This window comes from Orcinus orca, chromosome 1, assembly GCF_937001465.1.
Source record: "Orcinus orca chromosome 1, mOrcOrc1.1, whole genome shotgun sequence".
Classification (NCBI taxonomy): Eukaryota; Metazoa; Chordata; class Mammalia; order Artiodactyla; family Delphinidae; genus Orcinus; species Orcinus orca.
In genome coordinates this window covers 39,961,035-39,981,267 of record NC_064559.1, presented here as the reverse complement: position 1 = coordinate 39,981,267, position 20,233 = coordinate 39,961,035, and the positions used below count along the sequence as shown (strand labels likewise).

The 20,233-nt window shown below is 44.3% G+C and overlaps 1 protein-coding gene across 8 annotated transcripts in view; it reads right to left on the bottom strand.

The window, feature by feature from the left end:
- Positions 1 to 20,233, bottom strand: part of HHAT (hedgehog acyltransferase) — a 359,469-nt gene that overhangs the window by 263,933 nt on the left and 75,303 nt on the right. For 6 of the 8 annotated variants that reach the window (XR_007473259.1, XM_033438077.2, XM_049701431.1 and 3 more), the window contains 3 exons: positions 16,575 to 16,769; positions 13,436 to 13,651; positions 4,076 to 4,247 (listed from right to left, as the gene is read on the bottom strand). Coding sequence is in view for 7 of the 8 variants with exons in the window: in XM_033438077.2 (XP_033293968.1) it covers positions 4,076 to 4,247; positions 13,436 to 13,651; positions 16,575 to 16,769 (583 nt within the window). In the remaining variant the exon portion in view is untranslated. The remainder of the gene's footprint in view (positions 1 to 4,075; positions 4,248 to 13,435; positions 13,652 to 16,574; positions 16,770 to 20,233) is intronic. The other 2 variants (XM_049701435.1, XM_049701437.1) reach the window with 2 other exon arrangements.

Sequence of the window (20,233 nt, the reverse complement as noted above, 5' to 3'; positions counted from 1 at the left end):
AAAAAGACAACGATGTCCCCTCTCACCACTCCTTTTCAATATCATACTGGAAGTCTTAGCTAATTCAATAAAAGAAGAAAATGAAACAAAAAACATATATTTGGGAAGGAAAAAATTACTTTTCCTTGCAGATGACATGACTGTCTATGTAGAAAATCCCAAAGAAACAACAACAACAAAATCTCCTGGAATAAGAAATTGTAGCAAGGTTGTACAAAATAAGGTTAATATAGTAAAGTCAATCACTTTTCTATTTACCAGCAATAAACAAGTGGAATTTGAAACTAAAAACACAATACCATTTACATTAGTACTCCCCCCAAAAAAATTCAGGTATAAATATAAATATAACAAAATATGTGCAAGTTATATATGAGGAAAACTAAAAATGTCTGATGAAAGAAATCAGAGAAGAACTAAATAAATGGAAAGACAGCCATGTTCATGGATAGAAAGACTCAAGATAACAAGATATCAATTCTTCCATACTCCATCTATAGATTCAATGCAATCCAAATCAAAATCCTAGCAAGTTATTTAGTGGATATCGACAAACTGATTCTAAAGTTTATATGGAGAGGCAAAAAGACCCAGAATAACCAGTACAACATTGGAGAAGAAGAAGAAAGTCAAAGGCCTGCCACTATCTGACTTCGAGACTTACTTTAAAGCTACATTAATCAAGACAGTGTGACACTGGTGAAAGAATAAACAAAAAGATCAATGGCACAAAACAGAGAGCCAAGAAATAGACTCATAAATATAAATAAAGTCGACCAATCTTTGACAAAGGAGCAAAGGCAACATAATGGAGCAAAGACAGTCTTTTTAACAAATGGTGCTGGAAGAAATTCATGTCTAATTTCTTACACCCTTCACAAAAATTAACTCCAAATAGATCATAGACCTAAACATAAAACACACAACTCTAAAACTCTTAGAAGATGACACAGGAGAGAACCTAGGTGACCTTGGGGATGGTGGATTTTTTAGATACAACACCAAATGCACGATCCATGAAAGAAATAATTGATAAGCTGGATTTCATTAAAATTAAAAACGTTTGCTCTGTTACAGGCACCGTCAAGAGAAAGAGAAGATAAGCCACAGACTGGGAGAAAATATTTGCGAAAGACACACCTGATAAAGGACTGTTATACTGGCAAGTATGTGCAGTAGCAGGCACTCATAACTTGCAGGTAAGGAAAAAAAAAAAAGCCAGCTTGAAAAATGTCAGTGTGAGAGTTTCTTACGAAAATAAACATTTTCTTACCATATAATCACTCCAAAGGAGTTGAAAACTTATGGCCACATAAAACTCTGCACGTGGGTATCTATAGCAAATTTATTCATAACTGCAAAACTTAGAATCAACTGAGATGTACTTCAGTAGACAAACAGATAAATGAACTGTGGAACATCCAGACAATGTAATATTATTCAGCACTAAAAACGAATGATCTATCAAACCATAAAAAGACATGGAGGAACCTTAGATGCATATCACTAAGTGAAATATGTCAATCTGAAAAAACTACATACCGTATGATTCCAACTATACAACAACATTCTGGAAAATGTAAAACTATGGAGATGGTAAAAAGATCAGTGGCTGCCAGGGATTAAAGGGGAGAGAGGGATGAATAGAGCACAGAGAATTTTTAGGGCTGTGAAACTACTCTGTCTCATATTATAGGAGTGGATACACGTCATTACACATCCGTCAAAACCCACAGACTGTACAACACTGAGTAAATCCTAATGTAAAGATGGACTTCGGGTGATAATGACGTGTCACTGTAGGTTTATCAATTGTAACAAATGTACCACACTGGTGGGAACATTGATACTGGCGGAGGCTGTGCACGTGTGGGGCAGGGGATATATGGGAAATCTCTGTACTCTGCTCTCAGTTTTGCTATAAATCCAAAATCGCTCTAAAAATAAAGTCTATTTAAAAAAAAAAGATTTTATAAAAAGGGAATGATAAACCCAAAAGTCAGGTTATCTTTGTGGAGGGAGTGAAAGGAGGTGATGGGGTTATTATGGGTGAAAACAAAGGGCTTGTAGGATTCTGGTTAGCTCTTAAGCTGGGTGGTTGGTACCCAAATGGACCCCTAATGACTTTTCTTTGTCACTGGATTTACCACCCTTAGTGCTGACCTTAGGAGTAATAGCTGTCTGAGATAACTTTTCCTTTTCGTTTAAACCCCATTTTCAGTTTTGCTTTCCAGTTTTCATAGTTAAAATCACCCAAACGGATACAATCTCTTAATTTGGATGTAGTACAACTGGGCTATGATTTAGCATAAGCCATCACTTAATCCTATTTTGTTTGCCTAAGTGTATCATTAAAGCCTTGGATTATTAGTTACCCCCAAGTATGAAAAAAGATTTTGTCTGGGAAGAACAGACTGTCATTAAAACAACTCAGCATTTTTCCAGTCCTAAAAGGCATCTTCCTTGAAAACATTCTGATTCAGCATGTGTGATAACAAGGGCAATCAAGATTTTTTTTTAAATCTATAAATCACCAAACAGATAAGGAGTCAGGCTATTACTCTTGCCCTCGGCAGGGAGCTTAATCTGGCCGGAAGATCGCTCATTTCCCATTGGAGCCACAGGCTGGAGGTCAGACCACGGGGCTGAATTTCAGTTCTTGAAAGGAGTGCAAAGAAATGAAAAGATTTCGTTCAGAAAGGAGCATGTTCTCTGATGTTTCGGCCAGAGGAATAAAGAATGATAGCATCTCCACAGAAAAGTCTTATACTGGAGACTGTGTCCTGCTAAGGAAATAAGACCTCCAGCCCACCTACCTGCAGACAGAAAGAAATGGGCAAACAAGAAAAAGGGGCCAACAGAGGGGCCTACATAAGAACACACCATTAATTCTATCTATCAGACATTTTACGAGGTAAGCCCTTCACCTTCATGGTTTCACTTAATCCTCCAAACAACCCTGCAAAGGTGAGTCTGCTCATTTGACAGGTGAACGTGCAGACAGTTGTAGCAAGCTGCCAAAGGTTGCCCACTAGCGACTGGTGGAGCCGAGGTTCAAGCCTATGTCTGGCTGTGAATAGATAAAGAAGATGTAGTACATATAGACAATGGAATATTACTCAGCCATAAAAAGGAATGAAATAATGCCATTTGCACCAACATGGATAGACCTAGATTTTATCATACTACGCGAAGTAAGCCAAACAGAGAAAGACAAATATCATATGCTATCACTTATATGTGGAATCTAAAAAAATGATATGAATGAACTTATTTACAAGACAGAAATAGACCCACAGACATAGAAAACAAACTTATGGTTACCAAAGGGGAAAAATGGGGGTGGGGGGAGGGATAAATTAGGAGTTTGGGATTAACAGATACACACTACTATATATAAAACAGAAAACCAACAAGGTTCTACTGTATAGCACATGGAACTATACTCAGTATTTTGTAATAACCTATAAGGGAAGAGAATGTGAAAAAGAATATATATATATATATATACACACACACACATATGCATATATGTGTGTATGTATATATATATATACACATATATGTATATATAACTGAATCACTTGCTGTACACCTGAAACTAACACAACAATGTAAATCAACTACACTTCAACAAAAAAAAACCTGTATCTGTCTGACTCTAAAGCTCATGCTCTTTGCTTTATATCATAGAGGAAAACAACAAGGATTACTGCAGAACTCGGTCTTAAAGCATTACCTCTTAGCAGGGGCTACAAGGCTGCACCCAGCATCTCTTGCCTTCTCCTGTCAAGCGCAATGCTGGCCATACCAGGAAGATGCGGACCCAGCTGAACTTAGCAGGATTCCATTAGGAAGAGGGATTGCTACCACCCTTGGTTCCAAGACCACCAAGCCTGACCCTCACCTCTGTCAGCCACCTCACACATGCGTCACCTCAGCCACAAGAGGAACAAGGTGAAAAAAAAGGAGGGTTTGCTCAAGGCAACTACACCCCTGTCTGCCCCCCGTCCAGCTTCGCCGCGAAGCTACCTCTCTCGATGCTTGTTCTACCGCCAGTGATTTCCACCATTACCTAAGGTCCAACATGAGACGGCCCTCAGGAGGGAGGTGCTGCTGTAGATGGCGTGCATGTACATAAGATGAACCATCAGCTCCGCCAGCCACCAACAGGAGAGGAGGCGGCCCAGCCCCCGGGCAAGGGTGGGAAGGCCGGCCTTGGGCGAGCCCTGCTCCTGCTGCTGCATCTAAAGTAGAAACAGAAGAAGTCATTAGATGGCAACTCCATTTTTTTTTTTTTAAGAAGATGTTGGGGGTAGGAGTTTATTAATTAATTTATTTATTTTGGCTGTGTTGGGTCTTCTTTCCTATGCGAGGGCTTTCTCTAGTTGTGGTGAGCGGGGGCCGCTCTTCATCGCGGTGCGCGGGCCTCTCACTGTCGCAGCCTCTCTTGTTGCGGAGCACAGGCTCCAGACGCGCAGGCTCAGTAGCTGTGGCTCACGGGCCTAGTTGTTCCGCGGCATGTGGGATCCTCCCAGACCGGGGCTCGAACCCGTGTCCCCTGCATTGGCAGGCGGACTCTCAACCACTGCGCCACCAGGGAAGCCTCACCTCCATTCTTAAAACCTTTCAGAGTCCCCTAGACAACGTTTTTATAAATTTTCATTTTCGCTGTATCTTCTAAGGGAGGGCTGGTTTAGTTTGCCTCGGGAACACTCGGCGTTCTCGGGTAAAAAAACAATATGTTGGGCTTCCCTCGTGGCGCGGTGGTTGAGAGTCCGCCTGCCGATGCAGGGGACGCCGGTTCGTGCCCCGGTCTGGGAGGATCCCACGTGCCGCAGAGCGGCTGGGCCCGTGAGCCATGGCCGCTGAGCCTGCGCGTCCGGAGCCTGTGCTCCGCAGCGGCAGAGGCCACAACAGTGAGAGGCCCGCGTAACACCCCCCAACCAAAAAAAAAAAAAAAAAAAATGTCCGACAAATACCATATGACATCACATATGTGTGGAATCTAAAAATTATGAGACAAATGAACTTATTTACAAAACAGAAATAGACCCACAGACATAGAAAGCAAACTTACGGTGACCAAAGGGAAAAGGGAGTAGGGATAAATTGGGAGTTTGGGATTAACAGATACACACTACTATATATAAAATAGATAACCAACAAGGACCTACGAAAGACACAGTAATATATTACAAGATGTTCAATATCTTGTAATAACCTATAATGGAAAAGAACCTAAAGAAGAATAGATAGATAGATAACTGAATCACTTTGCTGTACAACTGAAACTAACAGAACATTGTAAATCAACTATATTTCAATTAAAAAAAAATTTTTTTAAGTCATGTCCAAGCTAGAAAACTCTGTCCAAGAGCAAGAAAAGGGCGGAGGCCACAAGCTAGCCCAGTGCTGAGAACCAAGAAGGGATTCCCTTCACCCCAGCGGCAGCCCTGCCCAAAACCCAGGCTGGAGGGCAGTTCCTGATGTGTCCTAGACAAACACAGAAGAACAAGAGAGCACGTATACGTTTTCCGGATCTTACACTGACACGATTTTATTAGACTGAAGGCTGCCTGGAAATGCAGAGGTGAAGTGATGGCCTTAATTAGGAAGTTGTATCTGCACACATTAGCTGGCAGAGGCTATGGACCTGGTTCAGCAAGGGCTTGACAATTAGGGCTCCAGACACTACATGAACGAGAGGCCCATCCCTAGGGGAAGGTGATCCTGACATGCTTCTTTAACTTCCCCTCTCCTCTAACCATCAAGGCGCAGTGGGTCCCACGGCAGCCAGGAGGGGCGGCAGGCACTGCCCTTAGAGGTGATGGGCTATCTACACGCCAAGGAGTTAATTTCTATTCCATTCTTGAGCATCTATTCTATCACGGTCTCAAACGGTCCTCTTACAACAAGAAACCAGACCAAGAAATTCTGGCTGGCGCAGTGAAACTGCATAAATGGCTTTCCCCCTTTTGCCATCTGCTTGGTTAGCTACGTCCAGGAAAGCTGTTGTTTTCAATTTTTTAATGTAAGTTGATCAAATTAACAGGAACTTCCTTGCATTTTCTTCAGTTCACCTCAGAAAGATATTTATTAGGAAACAAAAGTAACTGCTTTGAAGGATACACCCAGCCAAGTTTGACAGGGGAAGCGCTAGCTGGGAAGGTTATCCAGGAAGGAAGGTGGGGCACAGATGGGTTTGCAGTCTTGCAGGGATCACAGCTCACTGCAATTATAGCCGCAGCACAGCGACCCAATGCAGACCCCTTTCCCTCTCTAGGCATAACTGAGGGTGGTTTTCATGTGAATCCTTACGTCAAGCGTGCATGCTACAAAGTCTGGAGCAGAGCATCGACAAGCCAGTGGATGGAGAAATCCTCAGTGAGAGACCCCCTACCTGCCCGATCCCTCGTGTCTGCATTATATAATTGAGAAGAAAAAGGAAATAACCCAAACTTCCAACAGTATGGGCTTGGGGCTTGGTTAAATGCATGAGTGAGTGCGCCTCAATCTTACGTAGCCGTGCAAACTATTTTTTGATATAAATGTGCATAAATAAAGAAAGGCTGGAGACACAGACACCAAAATGGCAGCAGTGATGGTAATCTTTGGATACTAAGATTCTTGTTATTTTTTAACTATTATTATTTTTGTAATCAGGGCAAAAAGTAATGTAACTTTACGATATCGTGAAGACTTTGGTCCTCTCTGTTAAAGAGGAAAGCCCTCTGTTTCTGCAGCCTTCTTGTAAAAAATGCCGAGTCTCAGGACCTCCCCAGGGAAGCCCAGCATCCTCTCTATGAACAAGCAAGCCTGTCTCTCTTTTGTGCTACCCATCTTTATTTTTCCTTACCTTCCCACCTCACTCGGAGACTTTCTTAGTTACATGCTGAGTTGCCCTTTGTTCATTCTCAATCCTTTTTCAGCTCTCTAAAGCAAACTCATTTTGACCAAATGACCATCAGCAAATGAAGAAACAATTACGAATACAGTGTCCATTAGTCTGTGGAGGCTAGAACAGTTCACACCAAGGCAACTGGGGAAGCTAAGACATGAAGAGGCACCTAAAACCATTCCAGACCAACAGAAGGGGCCTTTCCTGGTGCCAGACTCTTGGAGGAAAGCAGATTCCCTGAATGAATGTGATAACGACCTCAAAAGCAGTGCTGACAAAAGACAATCTTTGCACAACTGTCTCCAGTGTTCCCAAATAAGCAACTATGCACATGGCCTGCAGGCCCCTGAGCAGTTGCCTAACCCCAAGCTCAGGTCCCCTGGAGACCAGAACTGCACCCGAGGCCTTGGAGCACCACTGGGTGTGCAGCCCCGTCCCAGGGAGAGGAGGAGCATCTAGACAGGAGGGAAGCCACTGTGAGATCAGAACAAACAGCTACGCCGGGCCATCAGGAAAATAAGTCTGTCCGATCACCTCCAGCTCCAGGCGACCACATCTCAAGGTCAGTCCAGAGGCCCTCCTTTCCTTCCCCAAACAATGCACGGTCTAAAATGACACGAGTATCTGTAATTAAGAAGAAACGTGAGGTGCATTTTATGACTGACTGGCCTCCCAATAATGACTTCCCTACTTTCCCCAGGGCCAAACTTGCTCTCCAGGTTTAAAAAGGCATACTTATGGGCTTCCCTGGTGGCACAGTGGTTGGGAGTCCGCCTGCCGATGCAGGGGACACGGGTTCGTGCCCCGGTCCGGGAAGATCCCACATGCCGCAGAGCAGCTGGGCCCGTGAGCCATGGTCGCTGAGCCTGCACATCCGGAGCCTGTGCTCCGCAACGGGAGAGGCCACAGCAGTGAGAGGCCCGTGTACCGAAAAAATAAAATAAAATTTAAAAAAAAAGGCATACTTATGTGTCACCACTGGACCAGAAGGGCTGGACTTCTCTCTGCAATGCTCCCTTTTTGATGCTGGATGCCTCCCCATCCAGAGTAAGAGAAACGTCTATTCCTTAATTGCACAAGTAAACACAGCAGAAGGAAACCAATCCAATTTTTCATTCTATTCGCTTTTACTTAAAAACATGGTTATTAGTCTTTCTTCAGAGTTGTGCTGTTATTACAGCCCATTTATATTTGTCCCTTGTCAATTCAGCAGCGGGAAAAGACACACCACACAGCTCACCTAACGAGCAGGGTTGCTCACTATTCAACCTCTGCACGCAAAGCGTTTCACTTGAGGTATTTCAAACTGAGGGGAGTGCCAATCTTAAGACCACGGGAAACTGCCGTCAATGGGAATTTTGAGTTAAGGCTCCGCTAAAAAATACACCTTAACTCATCTGCGAAGCGCATTTTAAAACACGTTGTATTTTAAAACCTCATTTCATGCAAATTGCATAAAAAGGAATATCGAAGCCCTTCCAAGATATTCTAATGATTAAAGATGACAGTGCTCAAAGATGAAAGGTTCTTTTCTTTCGCATACGAATAATACCCATGTTGGAGAGCAGCAAACAGAAGCCTTCCCCAGAGGCAACTGCTCAACTGAGTTACCTCTGCTCCAACCTCCACGCTTGGGTCAAGGGCACTGTAGCCCGCGTCTTGTTCCTTTGTAACACGGGAGCTTCTCTCCAGCCCAGGGTCATAGACCGTACCCCTACTCCCAGGAAATCATTCCCTAATTAGACCCTCACTGCCCCTCCCCAGCATCCGGACCAAGTCCAGTAGTACCGAGTGGTCTCTGGCAGAACAGCAAGTAGGGCCTGCAGTTGGTGTAGCTGTCACAGGACTGGGACCCGGTCTGGCCAGCTTGAGCCTCCAGACCCGCACGTCCACCAGGCCACACTGCTTCCTCCCTCTAACTCCTGTGCGGCTCCCCGAGCTGGCGACAAGGCTCTGTCTGGTCTTCGTCCCTCCCACCCTAACGTGCATTGCGTTAGCCTGTCCTTGCCTCCGTGTTACCGTCTGTGAAGTGGGAGTAACGACAGTGCCTCTCTCCTGGGGTTGTTGCCAGGATGAAAGGCATCAGAACATAGAAAGCCTGGTTAGGAGTAAGTGCTCGGTTAGGGTTACTTCTCACAGTTAGCACCATTCCAGATGCGCCCTAGAACCAGAGCCCACCCCATACCCTGAGTGGTTTGTCTGGGACGCTGACTGCCAGGCCTGGTCCTTCAGGGGCTGGGCCCGCCCCTGCACCTGCAGCCACTGCCTGCATCTGTCTTCCGCTGGCCTCCTCTGAGATCAAGGATGGTCCCTGCCCAGAATCCTGCCCAGAATGGCCCCTGCTGCTGCCCTCACCTATCAGCCTGGACACCCAGGGCCTCAGTGCTGGCATGAACTTATGTTAGTTCTCACCCTCGGGAGCTTCCCCGGGTGAAATCTGCAACTGGCCCCTTGTACACAGAGGGCGAGGAGAGACCAAAGAAAAACAGCCAGACCATTCCGGGTTGGCAGGTGGCAGGTTTAATAAGCAAGGGAGCTTACAGATGAGCCTTGTCTTGGGCGCTGAAAGGCAAGTAGATAGATCTCTGCATCCACTGGCCAGAATTTTAAAGTTTAAATAGAGGCCTTACCTGGGTTTAGTCACATAGTCAGTTCAGATGGTCTCAACAACGCCTTCCTCGTTCAAGGTCAAGGCTATGTCCCTGAAATGGCTCCTAGTGTGGGAATGGCAGGCAGAACGTATATTCCAAGGGCAGGGGAGGGGTGAACAGCCTCCAACAGCCCAGGTCCAGACTGCAGGTCAACCAGTGGTCACATCCTTTCAATACCCTCCTCCAACAACTTACCCTAGAAATGCCCCTGCTTTTGGATAACAATAACAACAATAATAGTAATAGTTAACACCTCATAGTGTTACATGTCAAGCCCAACTATCTATACAAAATCGTTTAATCCTTATGACAACCCTGTGAGGGAGGTATTATTACTCTTCCCATTTCATTGATAAGGAAACTGAGTCACAACTAAGGTGAGTAACTCACCAAAAGCTCTCAAGCCAAAGCAGAGCAGGGATTCAAACCCTGTAACAATAGGATTGGGCGCTAGAGTCTTTGCTCTTAACCACCAACCTAGTTCCCTATTTGAGCACTGGCTCTTCCCCTCGGGGCAGGAACACAGCCCTCAGCAAGGAAAACCCCCTGGCCCTCCCACACCCAGGTTCACCGTCCCCCCCATATCAGCTCCTCCCTCACTGCATGATTCAACCTGCTCAGAGTTAAGATGTAGTGGCCCCAGGCTCCCAGCTCAGCAAATAAACAGCATTTCCTGCCTTTCCCTAGACCTCCCCGACCCTGTCCCCCGACCTCACCCCCGGCTCCGTATCTGAGTTCCATAGAACCCTGGGAGAAAAATAAACGGGGCCCATATTCCTGAAACTCCAAATGCCATCAGAGATGGCCTTCAAGTTAAGGCACTGAGGCCTGTTGACAGGCACATTTTCCCCTGTTCATGATTGATGTGTACACATTTCACATGCCATACATTACAGAGGCACCTCTTCTATACTTGACTCATCTTGGATATGTAAATTTACACACTAAAAAAAAAAAAAAAAAAAAAAAAAAAACTGGGTGAAAGAGAACATTCTCCCAGGGTGGGCCTAGTACTGTAAATTTATGGACTGTGGTTTGCCCAGCTGGGTTCGTCTCCACGGTGAGGCTCTGCTGCCCCCTGGTGGCAAGTCTCTCCCTGCTCTTTAGAGTTTGTGAGTGTTGACCTGAGAAGCTAAGAGCCAAAATTTCAATACTACCATTTCCTATTAACATTTATTCATTCACACAAGCACTCGTTCAGAGCAAACCTTACTTACAAGCTCTTCCAGTTGGCTTTCTTCTGCCCCCTCCCGGCTTCTCTGAAGGAGCCCTTTCACTACTAGATTAGCTCCCTAGTTTAACTGCTCTCCTTTTAGACCCATTTTTCTCACACGAGGTCACCCCCAGCAACTGCAGAAACCACCTGGTTTGTTTTTATTGCCCTGTAGCTTATTAAACATTTTGCCTTTTCTAGACTGACTTTTCTATGAATCTTCTCAGACCACAGAGAAAGGTTTCAACTTGCCTTTTTGAGTTCCCTGCTTTCGGCAATTGCTACCACTTTGAAAGGGGTAAAAAAAAAACAGAGAGAGGGGCCATAGATCGTACCTGGAGTCTCCCAGACCTGACTCCCTACAGGGAGAAACCCCTTCATTTCCCCAGGCTGAAACTCAAAAACAAGAGCCTTTGGCTAAGGATTTAGGTGAGCGATAATCTCAAAGCTCGCCTCTGTGTAACATATTCAGGACCCTGAGACCCGCCTCTCATATCCCCTCAAGACCCTACAGGGTACAATCAGAAAGGAGGAGACAGACGAGAACTAAGAATGATGATTTGCCTAATAACAAAGTACAGATCCCATAGGGCTAAGCTCCTTAATGGATAAGAGGCAGTTAGGAAAATAATTTGTTTCCTCTTTTTTTATATATAAATTTATTTATTTTATTTTTGGCTGCACTGGGTCTTGGTTGCTGTGCACTGGCTTCCTCTAGTTGCGGCGAGCGGGGCCTACTCTTCATTGCGGTGTGCGGGCTTCTCAGTGCGGTGGCTTCTCTTGTTGCGGAGCACAGGCGCTAGGCGCACGGGCTTCAGTAGTTGTGGTGCACGGGCTCAGTAGCTGTGGCTCGCGGGCTCTAGAGCGCAGGCTCAGTAGTCATGGCGCACGGGCTTAGTTGCTCCACGGCATGTGGGATCTTCCTGGACCAGGGCTCGAACCCGTGTCCCCTGCACTGGCAGGCGGATTCTTAACCACTGCACCATCAGGGAAGTCCCAATTTGTTTCCTCTTAATGGGTTTAGTCTATGTTTCTCTGAGAATTATCTGTCTTCAAGGGAGGGGTGGGGGTGTGCTTGTGGATGTTTAGTCCAAAAGTTATTGACTGCAACGTTAGAATTAAAAACTTACAGTGGCAAGGAGGTTGTAAAGGAGACAAAATTCGGAGAACCTGAACCCACCCTACCCCGGGTCTACCCCACCCTCACCCAACCCCCTGCTCTTCTAAGAACTTCGGATAGTGGTTCTCTACCTCTAACAGCATCAGGACCACGCTGCTGGGCCCCGCCCCCGGGTTCCTGATTCATTAGGTCTGGGGAGGGGCCTGAGAATATGCATTTCTGACAACTTCCCAGGTGATACTGTAGCTGCTGGTCCAGGGACCACACTTGGAGAATCACTGAGTTAGAAGATCACTAAACCACCTCTTTCTTTTACACAATTTTAACCGTGATTTTCAAACACAGACTTCAAATTCCTTCACGGCAAAAGAGCGATCCTAGACAACCCAAACTGAGGTATGAGAAACCATGTACTAAACATACATCTGCCCAGAATATCAATTTCACTTAAAGATGTGCAGAGAGGAAAACATTCAATGATTTAACTGGTAATGTTTAAACATTAAGTTATTGTTGTAATGCAGAAATATACTTCTGAGTACAATGTGCAACTCAGTGAAATTTTTAAGACGAAATAAGGGATTTCTAAGAACCCTCCTATTTGTGCAGGGGGCACCTTTCGGGTTGCCCTCCGAAAATGTCAAACACTGCTGCTGGCCCTGCTCTTCGAACTACGTGTCCAGGCCCCAGTGTGTGTGCACACGTGTACACGTGTGTGCTTGCACATGTGTGCACTGTGTGTGCATACGTATTATTGTTCTCACCTCCATGGGGACTGTTTTGTTGGGGGGAGGGAGACAGGAATGTCCTTTGAGAAACACTGTTTTTCGGGAACATCAATTGATTACTCACACTTCAGGTGAATTAACTTAGTACACGTGTTCCACGAGGCTAGCTGTGGAATGAGGAAAAAAATCCGAACTAGGAGGAAAAGTGAGGTGGCAATGACGAAGGTGGCTTCCCATGAGCTTCAGACAAGGCTGCTGTCCAGAAGTAGGGAGGCGAGATCCTGGGCAGAAACAGGCACCCAGACCCGAAAGCACATCATTGCTCTCAAACCCTCTTCAACTCCACTCTGTTATCCCATCCAGATCGCCCTGAACAATTCCCAGGCCACGGCAGAGCTATTTCATAAGCAGTTTGTGAAAATAAAAGGGCACCTATTATTTGCCAAACAAGAGCTTAGCCAGTTCCTCCTTCCACTTTCCAAGTAATACCACGAGAAGCCAGTTTTCTTTCTCTGGGACGGCCCTGCAGGGGATGCCTACCCTCAAGTTCCTGGCTGTGCCCAGTTATTATTTCTGGCTGCCGCAGTCCACAGAGAATCCGGGTGGGAGCTCCTACCACCAACAGGCACAAGAGATATGCTGACCTTTATTCTGAAGGCTTATTTCCCAGAAGTATTTCATTTATTATCAGAAATCATGACAATAATGTGTGTTCTTAAACTTGTGGGCACCCCTGTATGAAAAGACTCATGGATGACCACAGCAACAAAGACAGAAGCATCATCTGCAGAAACACCCATCCAATCCCCGAAAGGCTCTCACCTGTGCGATGAACTCCGGGAAGCTGAGGATGGGCCCGTTGTGGAAGACTGGGTAGTAGAAGACATAGGCCACCATCCAGGGAAAGGAGCAGAAGGTGCGCTCAGCCGGCGGCTGCTGCCAGCAGAGCTCCAGGCTGAAGCTTGTGTAGTACAGGCAGCGAACGGTCAGTGTGAACTGCAGCAAGTAGTACTCATTTTCCGTCTCGTACCACCCTCTCTGCAAAGTCACAAGGAGACAACAACCTTGAGTGGCAAGGAGGGACGTCATCCAGTCTCCCAGGAAGGAGATCTCTTCCACGGGCAGAGCAGCTGTCCCATCCAGGGAGTCGAGAACCACTGAACAGCAGGTAAACATCATCGATCATCAAAACAAGCAATTAATGAGGAACGGGCAGGAGAGTGTCGCTAACATCAGCCATAAGCTTCGCATTAAGCCTGATGCAACACAGAGTGAAGGTTTTCCCAGATATGCTTCTGTCAGATACACCAGCAGACAGCATGGAGATCAGCTACATCCAGTGGGTACTCTAACAGCTCCTTCAACAACTCTGAAGACAACAACAGACTTATACAGGCAGACCTCAGGGTACTGCAGGTTCGGTTCCAGACCACCGCATTAAAGCGAACACTGCAATAAAATGAGTCACAATTTTTTGCTTTCCCAGTGCACATAAAAGTTATGTTTACGCTATACTGTAGTCTAGTAAACTGTGCAACAGCATTATGTCTAAAAAGACAAAGAACATACCTTAATTTAAAAATACTTTATCGCTGAAAAACAGAAAAAATGCTGTTGATCATCTGACAACGCAGGGTTGCCACAAACCTTCAGTTTGTTAAAAAAAAATGCTTGTTAAAAAAAAATATCTGCAAAGTGCAATAAAATGGGGTGTGTCTGTAAATGTCACGTGGGATTTATGTGTTCAGTGTAGCTTTCCTTTTGTTCTTCTATCATTAATTTGGCTCCACATGTAGTGGAAGACTATTTTCCAAATAAGCTTTAGAGAAACATCATCAAAAGAAATAGTCCCGGGGCTTTCCTGGTGGCACAGTGGTTGAGAGTCCGCCTGCCGATGCAGGGGACGCGGGTTCGTGCCCCGGTCCAGGAGGATCCAACATGCCGCGAAGCGGCTGGGCCCGTGAGCCATGGCCGCTGAGCCTGTGCGTCCGGAGCCTGTGCTCCGCAACGGGAGAGGCCACAACAGTGACAGCCCCGCGTACCGCAAAAAAAGAAAAAAAAGAAATAGTCCCTGCCCTCAATGTACCTAAATTCTCATACCGGAGATAGGTATGTAAAAGTATAATTACAACACAGCATGAAAGAATAAAAAGCACGTACAAAATTAGGTACGGAACAAAAGACTAAAAGCAAATGTGGTAAAATCTTAATAGCGAGGGCATAAAATTATGGATCATTTTATAATCTTTATATTTTTCTATATTTTCCATATTTTCTATAATACATATGTATTGCTTTTTTAATGAGAAAATAGGTTATGAAATAGATACAAGAAATAAAATTGGGACAAAGGAAAGAGTTGTTCACTTGATCCACGAGGGTCTTTTAAGGCTTTACACTGAAAAACTAAGTACCGAACAGAGTTTCTATTCCACGTCCAGGACTTCAGCAGCCACCAAGGAAAACCAAGAAAACTGCATGTGTGAAAGTATGGAAACCCAGGGCAACTAGTTTCTGGTCATTTGCTCTCTCCCCTTCAGCAATATTTTTCATACCACCAGCTTACATAACAAATGGAATACTTATTCACCACCAACACCCATAACTGATGCTAACAGTTCCCAAATAAAGGATAATTACAACTGGAGACCATCTTTGAGCGTTTGCCAGGTCCCCCAAAAGTTAGGTGTGAATTTGTTTTTATTTTTATCACAAATCTTTTTTTTTTTTTTTTTTCGGTACGCGGGCCTCTCACTGTTGTGGCCTCTCCCGTTGTGGAGCACAGGCTCTGGATTTGCAGGCTCAGAGGCCATGGCTCACGGGCCCAGCCACTCCGCGACATGTGGGATCTTCCCGGACCGGGGCACGAACCCATGTCCCCTGCATCGGCAGGCGGACTCTCAACTACTGCGCCACCAGGGAAGCCCCCACAAATCTATTTTTAAGCACACTTATTTAAATGATCGCCTAGTTTAATCATTCTGGGAAGTTACGTATCTTTGTTAGGAGAGAGACGCTACCCTGCTTATTCTCTTAAGTCCAGGTTTTGAGACATGTGCTTGAAGTATTCGCCCCAGTCCATTGGTAAGAGTGAAGAAAAATTAAGGCAGCCTAACAACAGCAAGAATTCTTGAATTTTCAAAATGCTACCATTTTTACAAAATTGCTTAACACGTATTATCTTGTTGGATCCTTAGAACAACTCCATGAGGAAGGCAGAGCAGCTATTACCTCCATTTTCCAAATGACGAAATTAAGACTCAGAGGTTAAACACCGCCTCCAGTTTCAAGAGGAGAAGAGACAGTGAATAGAAGAGACTAGAAAACCACTGGCTCATCCTTCCCGTCGCATTCTTTCCCATGACTGTGCAGATCCAGGGCTCACCAATTCTAAGTGCTATCACTTAAATCAACGAAAAGGTGAACGAATGAGTGAACAAATGAACAAAAATAAAGACACCATGGGAAGCCCAGTTCTACATGACTAAAGAAAGAATATCAAAAGCTTCCCAAGATGTTCTGTGCAAGGAAAATACTTCCCTTATCTGTTCAGGGACTATCGTGGGCTTCTGATGAGATAAAGAATGTGAGAGTTCCCTATAAACCGTGCAGCATTCTACAGATGATTGTTTTATTAAATGCATAGGGGATTTTTTTTTTTGCATATTGCTTTTTTTTCCCCTTTGTTCCTGTGACATCTGGCACCATCCATGCCTGCCCAAACTGGGAGAAAAGGTACAAGGTCAGCGCTGGGCAACCTCCAAGGACTAAGGCATAGTCAGATACAAAAGACTGCAGAACGCAACACCAGGGTTCACATGCATCAACCCCCTGTGGCCACTAGAGGGAGCGCCACCACAGTTCTTCAATTGACTCTTGTCTGAAAACAAAGACATCTACCTGGATAAAGGCACTGCCAAAGGGGCCTTCTCCTTCCCAATGGTAAAACGGAGACTCTTACCATAACTTCCTCCACATCTTGAAGCCTCAGTGTAGAGAGCAGGAAGAGAGAACAGAGCCATGACAGGAACAGCGACCGGAACTGGGCAACACAGAAGGAGATGGTGGTGTGAATAAGAACCATGGCTGTGCCTTGGGTCTCCAGCACACACCAGCAGGCCCACATCCCATAGGCTGTGAGGATCCAGGGTTTGTGCTGCAGACAGGGAGGGACCCAGTGAGAAAGACATGGGGGTGGGGGGAGGAAGAAAAAAGAGAAGGGTAAGTTAACAGGCATTGCTATTGAAGGTTCTACATAAAAGACGGTAATGTCTTGTGACCCATTAACCAAACTGTTCTCACTGGCCTGGAGATTTAGTGTAACAGAGACAACGAGGATTCAGAGGGACTTTCCACATTAACCCCAGAGCGATGGCTGCCTAGCCCCAGGTCCCCAGAACTCCACCAGATCTGCCCAGAGAAAGGAGCCACGTTCCTGCCTTCAGCCAAAACCACCCAGACCACTGGATCCCACAACAATGAGATTTATGGCTGACTTTCAACAGACATTATGGGAACCTGAAGACAGTTAGAAAAGCTGCCAACCTGGCACACTAGCCCCTGCGTACACTGTTCTGCAAAACGAAGGTAAGATAAAATACTGGTGCAAACTTCTCAGGAGTCTTACTGAGAAAACTGGACCCTCTAAACCACAAAAGCTTTCTAAAGTTTAAACCAGAGACTTACAAGTAAATCTCTAATTACATTTTTATTTCATTAGCATATTATTTACAGTCAAGTTTGTGTCACAGAAAAAGTATAGCTTACCTGTTTTCAGTGATAGTGAGGCCTTTGAATAATCAATCCAATTAATACATTTATTCCCATTTTAGGAGAGAATTTTTCTATTTCATTATCAAGTTTTATAGTTATTGACACTGAATAACTAAACAGATAAATTAACATGTCTTTGCTTTTACAATATACGCTTGGTCATATCTGGCTGGTAAATCCTTACTTAAAAAACCACAATAATGTTTTAACATTGTTTGAGAGGCAACATATCATAGTGGTGTAATTACTCAAGCTTTGAAGTCCAACTACCTAAAATAAATCCTGGTATCCCCATTAACTAGCTGTGTGACCCTCGGCAACTTACTTAATCTCTCTGTGCCTCGGGTTTCTCAGGTATAAAATTAGGATAGTAACAGTATCTACTTCATGAGGTTGTCATGAGGATTAACTAAGTTAATGCACGTAAAATGCTTACAATGGTGTCTGCATACACAGGAAGGACAAGGCAAATACTAGTTATTATTCCTATAGGAAAATATGATGTGGCTTTTTGGTGAGCATTCAAAAATAAGATTTCCAGGAATACACTGAGTTGAAAAGTAGGGGCTGCTTGAAATTAGGTCTTCCTGTGAAAACAAAAAGACTTCTTTAAGGGAAAGACAGATGTGGACTGCACACTGTAAATGCCGTCCTTCAGTGCTAACTCTCCCAAAATATTGCCTTAGTACAATTCCTTACCAAACTTACACTCCAGCCTAAGAGAGAACATTTTAAATGAGGGACTAGGTCAGCCACTTTGAAGTTCCAAGAAAATCAGAGAAATCTGCAGTTCATTTTTACTATTTTTCCATCCTACTACCCTCATTAAACAGCCACATAAATTTGCTTCAAACTTTCCCCCAAGCACTCACCTCTGGACAGAGTTCAATTATAAGGAACAAGGTCACGAGAGACTATTTTAAGAAGCAGTTCTAATGAGCGAAAAAAAGGGAAGGGGTGTCTTTTTCAACTTGATCTATAGCATTTACCACTTGGAGTCTTTTTCCATGTGTGCATGGCTACATACATATACACATAACACAGCTACATTTTTATTGAATGCTATTTGATCCATTTGGAAGAAGCCTGTTGGGATTCATTTGGGAACTTAACCACAGACTTAAGCTGCTTCAGCTTGAAAAAGCTGGAGGAACCTTCAGGAACTACTTAATAGTGCTGTGCAAACCCCATCTGCTCCAGAGATTCTCTGATGAATTTACCTGTGCTCACAAATGATACCATGGGGGCACACAAGGTTGTCCTATACTCTCATCCCTCACCATCTTCCTCCTGCCGAAGAGTAGAGGCAGACAACGTCTAATTTTCTCTAAGACATCACAGAAAATGCACCCACGTGAACCTCATATTCTCTTCTATCCCTCCTATTACACACTCATCCTCCCCAACGGGCAAAGACAACTCCACGATACACATTCACGGCGGGCAGGTGATAAAAAGGGAAAGATGTGAACAATGCAAAAAAGAAATCACCTATTTTAAAACATAAATTAGAACCCGACTAACATATTGATTTTTTTCATTCTATAAAGTGAATGCAATTGGAATCCCATCCTTGAAAACACCACTAAGATGCTGATACAGCATGATTAGTCTTCCATGCCTTGTTCTCTGACTGGCATCAGAGGAACAGTCCCCCACCATCAATGCAGCCCTTAGGGCACACCTCCTCCGACCGCTATCCCCCCCATCCCCGCCACACACACGCCTAGACCAGCAAGAAGCAGGGCAGAGAGGGCGAGAAGTAGAAATGTGACACTGCCTAGCCACGCAGGCAGCAGCATAGAAGGTCTGCTGCTCTGAGGAGGAGGGGGGCTTTGCCCAAGTGTTTCAAAGACCCTTTTCATATGCAAAGCCCTAAAGACAGCCCGGTCCCACCTATTTCTACTCCAAAAGTGCTTATGTATTTACTTTATCAAACCTGTGTCCTCTTTAGCAAAAATGCTTAAATATCAGACATTGAGCCTCTGACATCAAATATGCCAGGAATCTTTTAACTTTTCAAAACTAAAAAAGAAAGTGTGTTATGTTTTATTCCAAAACAATACTTCTGATTCATCACTAGAAAGGCTTTAAAAACGTTTTCTCCAAGTTCTCAGGGCGATCTGGGCAGATACGCACAGTTTTGGTCACAGACATAATCTATGTCAAGTTCAAGATTTAAAAACCTGCCTAGGGAATTCCCTGGCAGTCCAGTGGTTAGAACTCCGTGCTTTCACTGCTGAGAGCCTGGGTTCAATCCCTGGTCAGGGAACTAAGATCCCGCAAGCCGGGCAGCGCAGACAATGTAATTAATTAATTAAAACCAATTAGTTAATTTTAATTAATTAATTTTAATTAATTGATAAAAGATCTGCCTAAAAGTCAGAATAGCCCAATTCATTTAAGTTAAGAGGTTCAAATGACGATTATGATTGGAAACTGCTGCTGTTCACTTGAAATGAGGCACAAAGAATCATGCTGATCAAATAATGTGTACAAATAAAACAATCTTAATTTAATGTTGGGTTGTGATGTTTCTAATTTAGAGATTTAAATTCGAATCAAGTGTTATTTTATATGATGCTTTTTTTTTAACAGATTTTTATTGAGACAGTTGTAGACTCTCCTGCAGTTATAAGAAATAACACAGAGAGATCCTATGGACACTTTACCCAATTTCCCCCTATGGTAACATTTTGCAAAACCAGAATGTATCACAACCAGGATGGTGACATTGCAACGATCCACAGACATTCAGGTTTCCCCAGTTTTACCTGTACTCGTGTATGTGTGTGTGTGTGTGTGTGTGTGTGTTTAGTTCTTACGGTTTTATCACATAAAAGGTTT